Here is a 12,748-nt window from a genome sequence, read left to right on the forward strand (position 1 = left end):
TTAGGATGTTGGAGTAGTGGCACTTTGGAGATTCCAGGACACAGGTTGTAAAATCAATTTGGTTGGTTGCAACCAGCTTTTATATAAAGAATAGAATAGAAAAGCACATCTGAGTACATGGTGTGTACTAAGGTTTTTGTCTTGTGAAACTTTTTCAGACCTCCAAGGTGCTTGTACAGGTGTAGCAGTTCTGTGTAGGAAGCACTTCGCACAGTGGTGCACAGTTAAAGGGCACGAAGACTCTCACAAAGGGCCTCCTTCCCAGTGGAGATGGGCCTGGGGAGGGCTCAGGCCCGCGGTGTGGAACCCTCGGGTCTTGCCTCCATGAAGGTTTTGCTACGCATCAACTGGTTCCTGAACTCACTCCATCTGGCCAAGACCCTTTTCCTCTCTAGGATCCCAAGAAACATGCTTTCTTGTCATCATGTCTTCTTTGCTCAACTAGGTAATCTCAGGGAGTGTTAATTTGTAAGAAATTTTTTGAGAAATAAGAATAAGGGGATGTTTGTGTACCTGTTGGAGGTGGCTGGTCTCTCCCAGGGGAGGAGGGGCTTGTGCAGTTGGTGTGTCCTGGATTCACCACCTGGGTTCCTGCTGTTCAGGCCCAGCAAGAGCTTTACCCCAAGATGGATTTCCTTTCCTAACAATGCATTTATCAGTTGCTCCAGGCTGCTCGGATGAAAGGCAGCTCTGCTGACTGCCACTAGGGTCCTAGGAAGGAAGTGGGGTGTCCTGCTTTTGCCCTCCCATTTTGCTGAAGCAGAGAAATCTGCTCAAAGGAGTTGGTGCTGGAATCCACACTGCTGGTTCTCACCCCAGTATGCTTTCAGCTTTCCAGCATCCTAATAAATAAACATGGCTATATTGACACATCTGAGGTGGTCTGTATTATGGAGAAAAGCAGGTGACAGACTCTAATCTATGCTCTTATCTGGGCCTTACAGTGCCAGGGTTGCAGATGGAGGCAGCTCTTTAAATAAAGGATTATCACTGTTCCTTGCCAAGCTACTCTTCTGCTTCTTAGCGAGACTACTCAGGCATAGATGTGTGAGTGGAAACACCCCTGAGCAATGCCTTGCCACGTGCAGCAGTCTGGCTCACCCCTACCTCAGCACAGCTCCACATTCAACTTTGCTTGACCTGACTAGCTGACCATTTCATGTGCTCTCTAGAACCACAGTGTTTTGTGAGGTAATCAGATGGTAATGCAGTTCCTAGTAGTGTATTTCATGTACATTTCACCAGGGCTCAACAAGTATTATGTTTCATACTCCAATCTATTGTCCTCTCAAAAAAAAAAAATCACTCCTGTATAAAGCATCTTTCTTCTAAAAGCCAGTTATAGAACTAGATCCTGAGTATTTACAGTGTTGCACACTCTGATCAGTGTTGGGTAAGGAAGCAGCCCTGGATTGGGGTAGAAGGCAAGGCTCAGGCAGGTCCCACATTCAGTCAGCTCAGCAGAGGTTCAGAAAGGTGGACTCACCGCTCCCGCAAACACAGAAGCTCTAAACCAGTAGATGCCTGGGAAAACACTTCGTCAACCCAAAGAGCTCTGACGGTCTTAAACACCACTTTTTGTAAAGTTCTGAATGCCCTTGCGTTGTTCACACCTTCTAGAAGATGCCACCCTGTTTGACTTTCCGTTTCAGCATCTGGGCTGATGGACCGTGCCATGCACTGTGAGCCCTCCTCAGGGAGCCAGGAAGGGAGGCCACTTCAGCTACAGACGAGCGAACCGTTAATTTCCGAGGGGGACAGCCAGGAACTGAGACAGGTAACGTGCATTCGTAGTGTCATGTCCTCCCCTGCAGGCAACTCACTTCTCTTTCTTGCCTAAAAACAACTCTCCACTGATTTATGCTTGCCTGTCACCTACACGGAAATGCTGGAACATCCACCTGATTTGCTCAGCTCCCTATAGCTTGAGGAAGGGCGGTGCCCATTCTGAGTCCTTGCGTTTTGTGGCATGCAGACACACATAGCATTCCTGTGCACACACAGTGGTCTTGGCAGCTGCCTGTGCCTGTTGTACGTGTGTGTATGTCTGTACATGTGGGCTCAGATGCACACGTAGGCTGTGTATGTGCACGATGTGTGTGTCCATGTGGGCTCTGTACACGTACATGTATGCATGTGTGGTGTGTGTACTGTGTGCACACGTGTGCAGCACCTGTATGTGTGTGCCATCTGTGTGTGCACTATCTGGGCATGTACAGTTGAGGGCGCTTGCTCTCAAGTGCTCAACATAGGTTCTTGCGGAGGCTTGCCACTTTTTGTCCAGGAAGTTGAAATTTAAACAATATTTGATAGAAATACTTGCAGCTTATCTTCCTATGTTAATGCTGGACAACACAGTGGCCTTTTCTTTTTCCTTTTTTAATAATTATGTAACAAATATTTAGATGTTATATCATTTCATTCATAAATATTTCAGTATGTAACTTTAAAAGATAAGAACCGTTTTAAAAAATCAGCACAATACCATACTCACCTTAAAAAAGTAAAAAGTAAATTCCTTGGTATCATCAGACATCAAGCCAGTGCTCAAATTTCCCTAGTTACCTCATTTAGGAAAATGTGTTGTATGTTTATTCAGATCAGGATCCTCATGAGGCCGGCCCGTGTGTTGCATTTAGTGAAGTGCCTTTAATGCATAGCTTTCTTTCCTCTGTCATCTTGTCTTTTTCCTTTGCAGTTTATTTGATGAAAAAACTAAATTGTTCCTCTGTCAAGATTTTGCAGCTTGCATCTTCCTGACTTGGTTTCCCCAGCTCCCAGCAGGTGGTGAACTGCCTGCTCTCTGCCCTGGTACTCCTGTAGGTCGGTTTGTAGCTCTGGAGGCTCCATCAGATTCAGGCTCCATTTTGGAGAGACTGTTTCATTGGTGGCAACCCACACTTACATCAAGGCATACAAGAGACTGTATGTCTTTTAAACCTGTTTTTAAATAATTTTATTCTATGTGTCTACATAGGCATAGACTCTTTTAAGCTCAGCCTTTTCCATTTTGGGAAAAAAGTGTTCATCTTTTGCTATGGGATATTTTAAATATACATGATTTGTCACTTTTTCCTTCTGATCTAACTTTTAATCACTTTTAGTAATGACACGGAGACATGCCGCTTTCTAGCTGCAACTAGCAAATTCTGCAGGTTACTAATCACTTCTTTTGATAGGCTTAGTGACTCCAGAACACTGCAGATCTTGTGTGCCTTGGGGCTTGAGAAACCCTCATACTATAGAGGCAAACTTAACCTGTTCTCATGAAAGTGGGTAAGAGTGCATATAGGCCTTAGGCTGGTAGGATCTGAGACCCTCCTCTCCCACCCTCCAATGAAGGTGTCTGTGGCTGAGATGAGCTCTTCTGTGTCCCACAGTTGTGTTGAGGCTGAAGCAAGAACATGGGCTTTTCATGGGAGATGTAGGAATTTTATCTGTTAATTCTAGTGGTGGCCATGTAGTTTGAGAGGGCCCTTGCAATTTCAAATAACCAATCTCTACTACCATGTATATACAGTGTGCCCTTCCCCTAAAAGCTGTGATAGAATGGGAGAGGTCAGGATGAGTGCACCAACAGCTGTGAGTAGAATAAGATTCCTCAGTGACCACTGAGGTCACCGTTCTTTCCCATGAAAGTGTGTTTTTTATGTGGTTGGTCCTGACTGTCATCAACAAGTCTTAGTGAGCCCTGTGGCGTCCATGCTGGGAACAGCAGATGCCATGGTCATGAATCAGGATGCTGGCTTCGGGGCAGAGGACATGGTGATCCCTGAGCAGTTAGGCTGGGAAGACCCACCCACAGGAGGGGCAGGGCTTTGTGCTAGTTAGCTGCCTCATTCTCCTTCCCTGCAGGGAGAACCTAATTTCATAAGAGGTTGTCCTTTTGAGGTAAAACACATGTTTCATATTTAGAGAAGAATTCTGAACTGTGTAGTTGAAGCTCAAGCATAGGTAGGAATGAGTTAAATTTCTGGGGAAAATGAAAATGCAAGAAAATCTCCCTCCATTCATCTGTGGTTTCTGTTGCAGATGCTATTAAAGTCATTACGTGGAAATGGGTTTTGGTGACTTAAACTGCAGTTGGGGTGCTAGAGAGAAGATTTGCCATGATTTCCTCAGGGAGCAGCCGTGCTTAGTGCAGTGTGCCAGCTCCCTCTGTGCTGGGCCCCTGGAGCGGGCATGTGGGCTGCGGTTAGGCCCCATCTGCTGCGTAGCTGTGGCCGTCCACCATCCACTGTGGGAGGGCACGTGGTGGAGGAGGCTGGGAGAGGAATCAGAGTCCCTCAGATGGGTTTGGCAGAGTCCCTCAAATCATTTCCAATGTCTGATGTGCTAACCTTTCCTGCCTCAGAACTCCTGCTCTTTCGTTACTAAGTCTGTGGCTACCATATATTTGATACAACATTTGGAAGTGATAAAACAAAAAGCAGCGTGGCTCTGTCCTGAGGACATTGCAGTTTTACATAAAGTTTCTTCATAACTTCTTAATCTCCACTTCTCTGTCTTGTCCTGTGTTTGGTGTTTTTTCATCCTGCCTCCCTCTTTCACCAAGAAGGAATCAGAATGAAAAGCTGACCCAGGTCTGGTCTCATGGTTTATCAGGCTCTGCAACAGCCCTGGCACTGGGAACAGCAGTGAAGGAAGACTTGCATTGGATGTTCTCATCATTTCCAATAAAGAGGGATGCACAGAGTGTGGATTCATGGCAAGTTTTTAGGTCATAGTTTTGAACTTTCTGTTTGATTATATTCGGCATTTAGTCTGCCTACTGTATGTGGTATCTTTATAAACAATAAATGCAAAACACAAAAATTAAAAACTGAGGTGATTAATTCAGTTCAGTCAGAAAGTTCGTTTACTGGAGAACCTAGCTAGTCAGCTGGCGTGAGGAGAAGAGTTTATTGAAAAGGCAGCCCTGCGGATGCCTGTGCTGGGGAGATGAGTGAGGCCCAGGGCTTTTGTCTCTGTGTTGCTTAGCAGAGCCAAGTTCCACATGTATCTGCACTGGCAATTCACTGGATCTTTCCTGAAATAATTCTAGGCCGGAAAGGATGCTGTGGTTCTCTACTTGCTGTGAAACTATCTTAAGAAATTAATGTCCTTCTTTTCTTTTCTTTTTTTTTTTAACAAATATATATATTCATTTCACGTTCTTTTCCATTATAGTTTATTATAAAATAATCTTATTTTCTTTTTTTAGAAATTATAGAATACATTTCATCTTCTGTAACTCCACCATTCTGGTCTTTTCCCCTGTACTTTGTTCCCAGTTATTTAAATTTGTCCCAATTCATCTGTCTCCTCTCCTAGTCAGGAAAAAAAAAAAAAATCTGTCATTTCTTGCATACCTAATCTATGTAAAAGAATTGTGTTTAACAAGTGTTCTTCAGCCTAAACTAAATGTCTGAATCAGTGAATTATTTAGCCGTGGCTTCAGTGAGTTATTTGGAGAAGACAACAGATCTGGGTTTCCTTGGATAATTGTCAGGACAAAGTCATGAGATAATGAGCAAGGGGTGATATCCATGATGCTTCTCATCAGTTGTGGCAATGGACTAGACCACACTTCAGGAATGCAGATTCCAGAACTGATACTTCTTAGGAAGGAGGGGATGGCTAAACTGGTGGGCCCTCAAAAGTAGAAAGGCAAGGGCAATGCACTCCAGCTATAGGACCACCGAACAGTGCTGGGACGGTGTGCAGATACCTTTGTTGGAGTGGGCTCTGTAGAGGGGTCTGGGGACAGAGAGCTGGACATGTCCACTTTCTTATCAGTACCTTCATTTAGTCTGGGTTTTGTCCTGTAAGCAGTTTGGAATCATTGAAGATTTTTAAGCAAGGAGTCATGAGATAATTTCAGATTTTTACCCGTTCTCCTCAGGTTCTCCTATTGTCCTCTGCTGCCTTCTGAATCTTTTTCGGACTGTATCATTTCATTCGTTAATTATGGGGCACAGTTAGATGGTTAGTGTTTTTATTTGTGGCTTTGATACCAGCCTGGATATTAGCAATGAACTAGGCCGTTTATTTAAATATGTGTTACTCTAATTGTGAATTATTAATAAATGTTTCTGACATCATATCCTATGTCATTTCTAAACGTTAAACCATAAGAAGAGCCTTGGTAACCAGGAAAACATACCTAGTAACTTGTGATGTCCACACACAGTGGACATTTCAATAAGAGGTCATATGTCCTAGGATGAGCCCTGGCCTAGGAACCTGGCATCCTGGCACTGGTCCCAGCCCTCCCTGTCAGATCTGTAGTCCTGGGAAGGCTGGTTTGCTTCCCTGGCCTCAGTCTCCACCTCTGAAAAGGGCACTGACTCGTAGAGTATTCCAGTATCTACCGTCTAATGTAGAATCCACCGCAATGAAATGAAAGCTGAGTTACAGAAAAATGTCACGCCTTACTTTTAAATATTCGTTCATGGTTTTCCTGTCTGCTCTGTTGGTTAACTAGGTCACTGGTAACGATGAGCATTACTTTGACAGACAGGAGACAGACACGCGGTGCCCCCACCGCTAGCCCAGCCCTGCCTGCTGTGGTTTCATGTGCCTCCCACTGCTGCCTTCTGTAATTGCCTGGGACAACCAGCTCTTCTCCACAGCAGCCTTCAGAGCTCCCATTATGTTGGATGTGGTCACCACTCTAGCAGAGGCCCATGTTGTCTGTGGCAGTGGTTGTTCGGAGTGGGAGGACCTGTCAAAGCGTGTGGCTGTGTGTCCTCTGCAGTTGACAGAGAAGGCTATGTGGGCACACCGGGCCTCCCTCACATAGAGGCCATGGTGTAAACCTGAGCTGCATGGAGGTGGCATCTGCCCTTTGGGTCCAAATGCCCATGCAGATGAATCTTAGGGATGTATTCTGTCCCTTCCACTGCCCCTGGGAACTGTGGACGGGGAGGAAGCTGCCAGATAAGGAACTCTAAGATATTGTGCCAAGGACAGGATTCCAGAATGTACCACCATCTCAGTGAACAAATTCTAGAGCAGCTGCTTGGCTGTGCAGAAGGTAGAATGCCAAGGAGCAAGAAACAGATGCTCAGTCATTTAGACTGGGAGGATGACTTGTTCCCCCTTTGGAACATTTTCCTGTGCTCTTGGTCAGCTTTTAAATGAACCTCAAGTCTTAAAATCAAGTGTTTGATTATATTGTTATTGAGTGCCTGGCTATGGAAGGTTACATATATTATAACCATGTTTTTTATTGTGGTAAAATATATAGAATAAAATCTTGCCATTTTAACTATTTTAAGTGTATAATTTAATATCATTAATTACATTCAAAATATTGTGCAACCATCACCGCTATCTATTTTATTTCCAAAGCTCTTTTATCACCCCAACAGAAACTCTGTTACCATGAAGCAGTAACTCCACATTTCGCCTCCCCCCAGTCCCTGGTAACCTCTAATCTTCTCTCTGTCTCTATGAATTTGCCTATTCTGGGAACCTCCTATAAGTGTAATCCTTTTGCATCTGGCTTTTTTCACTTAGCATAATGTTTTCAAGGCTGATCCATCTTGTAGCATGAATTGGTACTTCTTTCCTTTTTATAGGTGAATAATATTCTGTTGTATGGTTAAAACATACTTGGTTTATCCATTCATCACTGATGGACACTTGAATTATTTCCACCTTTCAGTTCTTTTGGACATACACCTAAGAGTAGAATTGCTTGGTTATAGGATAATTCTATGTTTAACTTTTTGATGAGCTGCCAAATTATCTCCTTAGCAGCTACACCATTTTACACTCTCACCAGCAATGTATGAGGATTCCAGTTTTTCCACATCCCTGCCAACATTTATTTTCTTTTTTGAAAATTTTAAAATTATTCTAACTATCAAATAGAATAGATAAGGAGGTAAGGGTTGGAGGTAAGGGTTCAACTTCATTCTTTTGCATGTGGCTGTCTAGTTGTCCCAGCACCACTTGTTGAACAGACTATCCTTTCTCCATTGAGTAGACTTGGCACCCTTGTCAAAGATCTGTTGATCTGAGGACTCTTTATTCTATTCCATTAGTCTATTCTTATGCCAGTACCAAGCTGTTTTTATTACTATAACTTTGGGTAAGGTTGAAAATTGGGAAGTGTGAGTTTAATTTCATTCTTCTTTTTCAACTTGTTTTGACTATTCAGGGCCCCTTGCAATTCTGTATGAATTTGAGGATTAGCTTTTCCATTTCCGAGTAGGGGGGCTGTTGGAAATTTGATAGGGATTACATTGAATCTGTATATCACTTTGAGGAGTACTGCCCTCTTGCCAATATTGTCTTCCAGTCCAGGAACACAGGATGTCTTTTATTTATTTCGGTAGTCTTTATTTCAGCATGATTTTATAATTTTTAGTCTTTCACCTGCATGTTTTTTTTTCCCTAGGTATTTTATTCTTTTGGGTGCTATTATAAATGGGATTATTTTCTTAATTTCTTTTTCTGATTCTTCATTGCTGCTGTATAGAAACACAACTGATTTTTGTGTCTTGCTCTTGTATCCCGTAACTTTGCTAAATTTGTTAATTAGTTCTTCTAGTTTTCTTGTGGATTCTTTGGGGTATTCTATATATATAGGGTCATGTCATATGAAAATAGAGATAGTTTTACTTCTTCTTTTCCAGTTTGGATACCATTTATTTCTTTTTCTTGCCTACTTGCTCTGTCTAGGACTTCCAGTGCATAGCAGTACTGTGTAGCAGTGGTGAAAGTAGGCATTCTTGTCTTTTCCTGATCTTAGGTGGGGAGGGCTTTCAGTCTTTCCCCATTGAGTATCCTATTAGCTGAATTTTTCGTAAGTCCATTTTTTTTTTAAGTGTTTTAAGTTTTTATTTTATTACAGGCTTTTCTATTTCTAATCATTACAAATGTTTTCAACATTTCATTTATCTGCTCCGTTGTATTCCATTTACATTTCATTATGATTCCCATCTGTCTATCATATATTCAAGTCATGTCTACTATTTTCTTTTTTTTTTAATTTTTATTTTATATTGGAGCATAGTTGATTAACAATGTTGTGTTAGTCTCAGGTATACAGCAAAGTGATTCAGTTATACATATACATGGATCTATTCTTTTTCAAATTCTTTTCCCATTTAGGTTATTACAGAATATTGAGCAGAGTTCCCTGTGCTATATAGTAGGGGTTTGTTGGTTATCTATTTTAAATATAGTAGTGTGTACATGTCAATCCCAAACTCCCAATCTTTCCCTCCCTCCCACCCTTCCCCTCTGGTAACTATAAGTTCATTCTCTAAGTCTGTGAGTCTGTTTCTGTTTTGTAAATAAGTTCATTTTATCATTTTGGGGTGGGGGGGTTCTGCATATAAGCGATATCGTATGATATTTGTCCTTCTCTGTCTGACTTACTTCACTTAGTATGATAATCTCCAGGTTCATCCATGTAGCTGCAAATGGCATTATTTCATTCTTTTCAATGGCTGACTAATATTTCATTGTATTATTTCATAGTAATATTTCATTTCATTGTACCACATCTTCTTTATCCATTCCTCTGTCGATGGACATTTAGGTTGCTTCCATGTCCTGGCTATTGTAAATAGTTCTGCAGTGAATGGGGTGCGTGTGTCTTTTCAAATTATGGTTTTCTCCGGATATATATGCCCAGGAGTGAGATTGCTGGATCATATGGTAGCTCTATTTTTAGTTTTTTAAGGAACCTCCATACTGTTCTCCATAGTGGTTGTAGCAGTTTACGTTCCCATTAACAGTGTAGGAGGGTTCCCTTTTCTCCACACACTCTCCAGCATTTATTGTTTGTAGATTTTTTGATGATGGCCATTCTGACTGGTGTGAGGTGATACCTCACTGTAGTTTTGATTTACATTTCTCTAATAATTAGCGACGTTGAGCATCTTTTCATGTGCCTCTTGGCCATCTGTATGTCTTCTTTGGGAAATGCCTATTTAGGTCTTCCGTCCATTTTTGGATTGGGTTGTTTGTTTTTTTTTGATATTGAGCCACATGAACTGTTTGTAAATTTTGGAGACTAATTCCTTGTCAGTCACATTGTTTGCAAATATTTTCTCCCATTCTGTGGGTTTTTTCGTTTTGTCTGTGGTTTCCTTTGTTGTGCAAAAACTTTTGAGTTTCATTAGGTCCCATTTGTTTATTTTTGTTTTTTTTCCCATTATTCTAGGAGACGGCTCAAAAAAGATATTGCTGCGATTTATGTCAAAGAGTATTCTGCCTATGTTTTCTGAGTTTATTTTTGTGTATGATGTTAAATAATCTTCTAATTTCACATGTAGCTGATCAGTTTTCCCAGCACCATCTACTGAAGAGACTCTCTTCTCTCCATTGTAGAGTCTTGCTTCCTTTGTCATAGATTAATTGACCATAGCTGCGTGGGTTTATTTCTGGGTTTTCTATCCTGTTCACACATCGGTCTATATTTCTCTTTTTGTGCCAGTACCATACTGTTTTGATGACTGTAGCTTTGTAGTATAGCCTGAAGTCAGGGAGCCTGATTCCTCCAGCTCCATTTTTCTTTCTCAGGATTGCTTTGGCTTTTCGAGGTCTTTTGTGTTTCCATACAAATTGTAAAATATTTTGTTCTACTTCTGTGAAAAATGCCATCGGTAATTTGATAGGGATTGCATTGAATCTGCAGGTTGCCTGGGGTAGTATAGTCATTTTGACAATATTGATTCTTCCAATCCAAGAACATGGTATATCTTTCTGTTTGTATCATCTTTGATTTCTTTCATCAGTGTCGTGTAGTTTTCAGAGTACAGGTCTTTTGTCTCCTTAGGTAGGTTTATTCCTAGGTATTTTATTCTTTTTGATGCGATGATAAATGGGATTGTTTCCTTAATTTCTCTTTCTGATCTTTCATTGTTAGTGTATAGGAATGCGCGAGATTTCTGTGTATTAATTTTGTAACCTGAAACTTTACCAAATTCATTGATGAGCACTAGTAGTTTTCTGGTAGCTGTTTAGGATTTGTTATGTATAGTATTATCTCATCTGCAAACAGTGACAGTTTTACTTCTTCTTTTCTAATTTGGATTCCTTCTATTTCTTTTTCTTCTTTGATTGCCGTGGCTAGGACTTGCAAAACTATGTTCAATAAGAGTGGCGAGAGTGGACATCTTTGTCTTTTTCCTGATCTTAGAGAAAATGCTTTCAGCTTTTCACTGTTGTGTATGATGTTAGCTGTAGGTTTGTCATATATAGCCTTTATTATGTTGAGGTTTGTTCCCTCTATGCCCACTTTCTGGAGAGTTTTATCATGAATGCGTGTTGAATTTTGTCAAAAACTTTTTCTGCATCTATTGAGATGATCATATGGTTTTTATTCTTCAATTTGTTGATGTGGTGTATCACACTGATTGATTTGAGGCAGTGAAAAATCCTTGCATCCCTGGGATAAATTCCACTTGATCATGGTGCATGATCCTTTTAATGTATTGTTGGGTTCAGTTTGCTAGTATTTTGTTGAGGAGTTTTGCATCTATGTTCATTAGTGATATTGGTCTGTAATTTTCTTTTGTGGTATCTTTGTCTGGTTTTGGTATCAGGGTGATGGTGGCCTCACAGAATTAGTTTCGGAGTATTCCTTCCTCTGCAGTTTTTTGGAATAGTTTCAGAAAGATAGGTTAGGTGCCTTTTATCATGTTGAAGAAGTTCTCTTCTAGTCCTAGTTTTCTGAGTTTTTATCGTGAAAGGATGTTGGGTTTGTCGTTGCCATTTCTCCATCAATTGAGTTGATTGTGTTTTTTTTCTCTTTGTTCTAATAATGTGGTATATTGCATTAATTGATTTTCTAAGGGTGAACCACCCTTGTATTCTGAGATAAATCCTACTTGGATTCAGTTTGCTAGTATTTTAGTATGTTGTGGTTTTGTTTTCATTTGTCTCAAAGAATTTACTAATTTCCCTCTTTGACCCACTGGTTGTTTAAGAGTGTGTTGTTTGATTTCTACGTACTTGTGACTTTTTTAGTTGTCCAGATTTCCAGTTTCATTTCACTGTGAAGGTACTTGCTATTACTTCAATCTTAAGTTTGAGGTTTATTTTGAGGCCTACCATGTGGTCTGTCCTGGAGGATGTTCTGTGTGCACTTGAGAAGAATGTGGGTTCTGCTGATTCGGATGGAGTATTTCGTGTATGTCTGTTGGGTGCAGTTGGTCTGTAGTGTTGTTCAAGTCTTCTGTTTCCTTATTGATCTTCTATCTGGGTGTCTTATCCATTACCAACATCTTTTTATTAACTTTTAAAAATAGTTAAGTATTAGATGGTTTTTGGTTCAGGCTGGGAAGTTGGTTTTGTGCAGTTTTTAAATGTGAAATTGGACTGAATGCATGAACACAGTGTTGAGGAGGCTGCGTGGCCTTGGGCAGCATATGTCTGTCCATCCCATCTGTGGCATAGGGGTGGGGACTGATTGTTGGAAACATGGTTTCTGGTAGCCAATAAGTACCTTTGCCATGTTAGCCATGTGGCCTTCAGCAGGCTTCACATTTCCCTGAAAAAGTACTACTATCACTTTTTACACAACAGGGTCCTGCCTTGAGGCTTGCATGGGTTTGAAGTGAGAATGAGGCCTGTACCATATGGAGCAGAATTCTGGCACATATTGAGTTCTAAATAAATGTATCAGTGGGGCCCCAACTGTCTTTGACCCAGTCAACTCTGAAGAGCCCCAAACTTAATGCATTTTCTGTTTGTTTCATATTCTGAGAATGTCCCTGCTGAGGCATTTACTTCTGCATGTAAG

The 12,748-nt window shown here is 41.1% G+C and overlaps 1 protein-coding gene across 4 annotated transcripts in view; it reads left to right on the plus strand.

Moving 5' to 3' along the window:
• The window catches only part of SNAP47 (synaptosome associated protein 47), an 81,220-nt gene that overhangs the window by 42,085 nt on the left and 26,387 nt on the right, over nt 1–12,748 (plus strand). For 3 of the 4 annotated variants that reach the window (XR_009700860.1, XM_061190092.1, XM_061190091.1), the window contains one exon: nt 1,653–1,777. The exons of the other annotated variant lie outside the window; for it this stretch is intronic. Coding sequence is in view for 2 of the 3 variants with exons in the window: in XM_061190092.1 (XP_061046075.1) it covers nt 1,653–1,777 (125 nt within the window). In the remaining variant the exon portion in view is untranslated. The remainder of the gene's footprint in view (nt 1–1,652; nt 1,778–12,748) is intronic. 4 annotated transcript variants of the gene reach the window in all.

This window comes from Eubalaena glacialis, chromosome 4, assembly GCF_028564815.1.
Source record: "Eubalaena glacialis isolate mEubGla1 chromosome 4, mEubGla1.1.hap2.+ XY, whole genome shotgun sequence".
Taxonomy (NCBI): Eukaryota; Metazoa; Chordata; class Mammalia; order Artiodactyla; family Balaenidae; genus Eubalaena; species Eubalaena glacialis.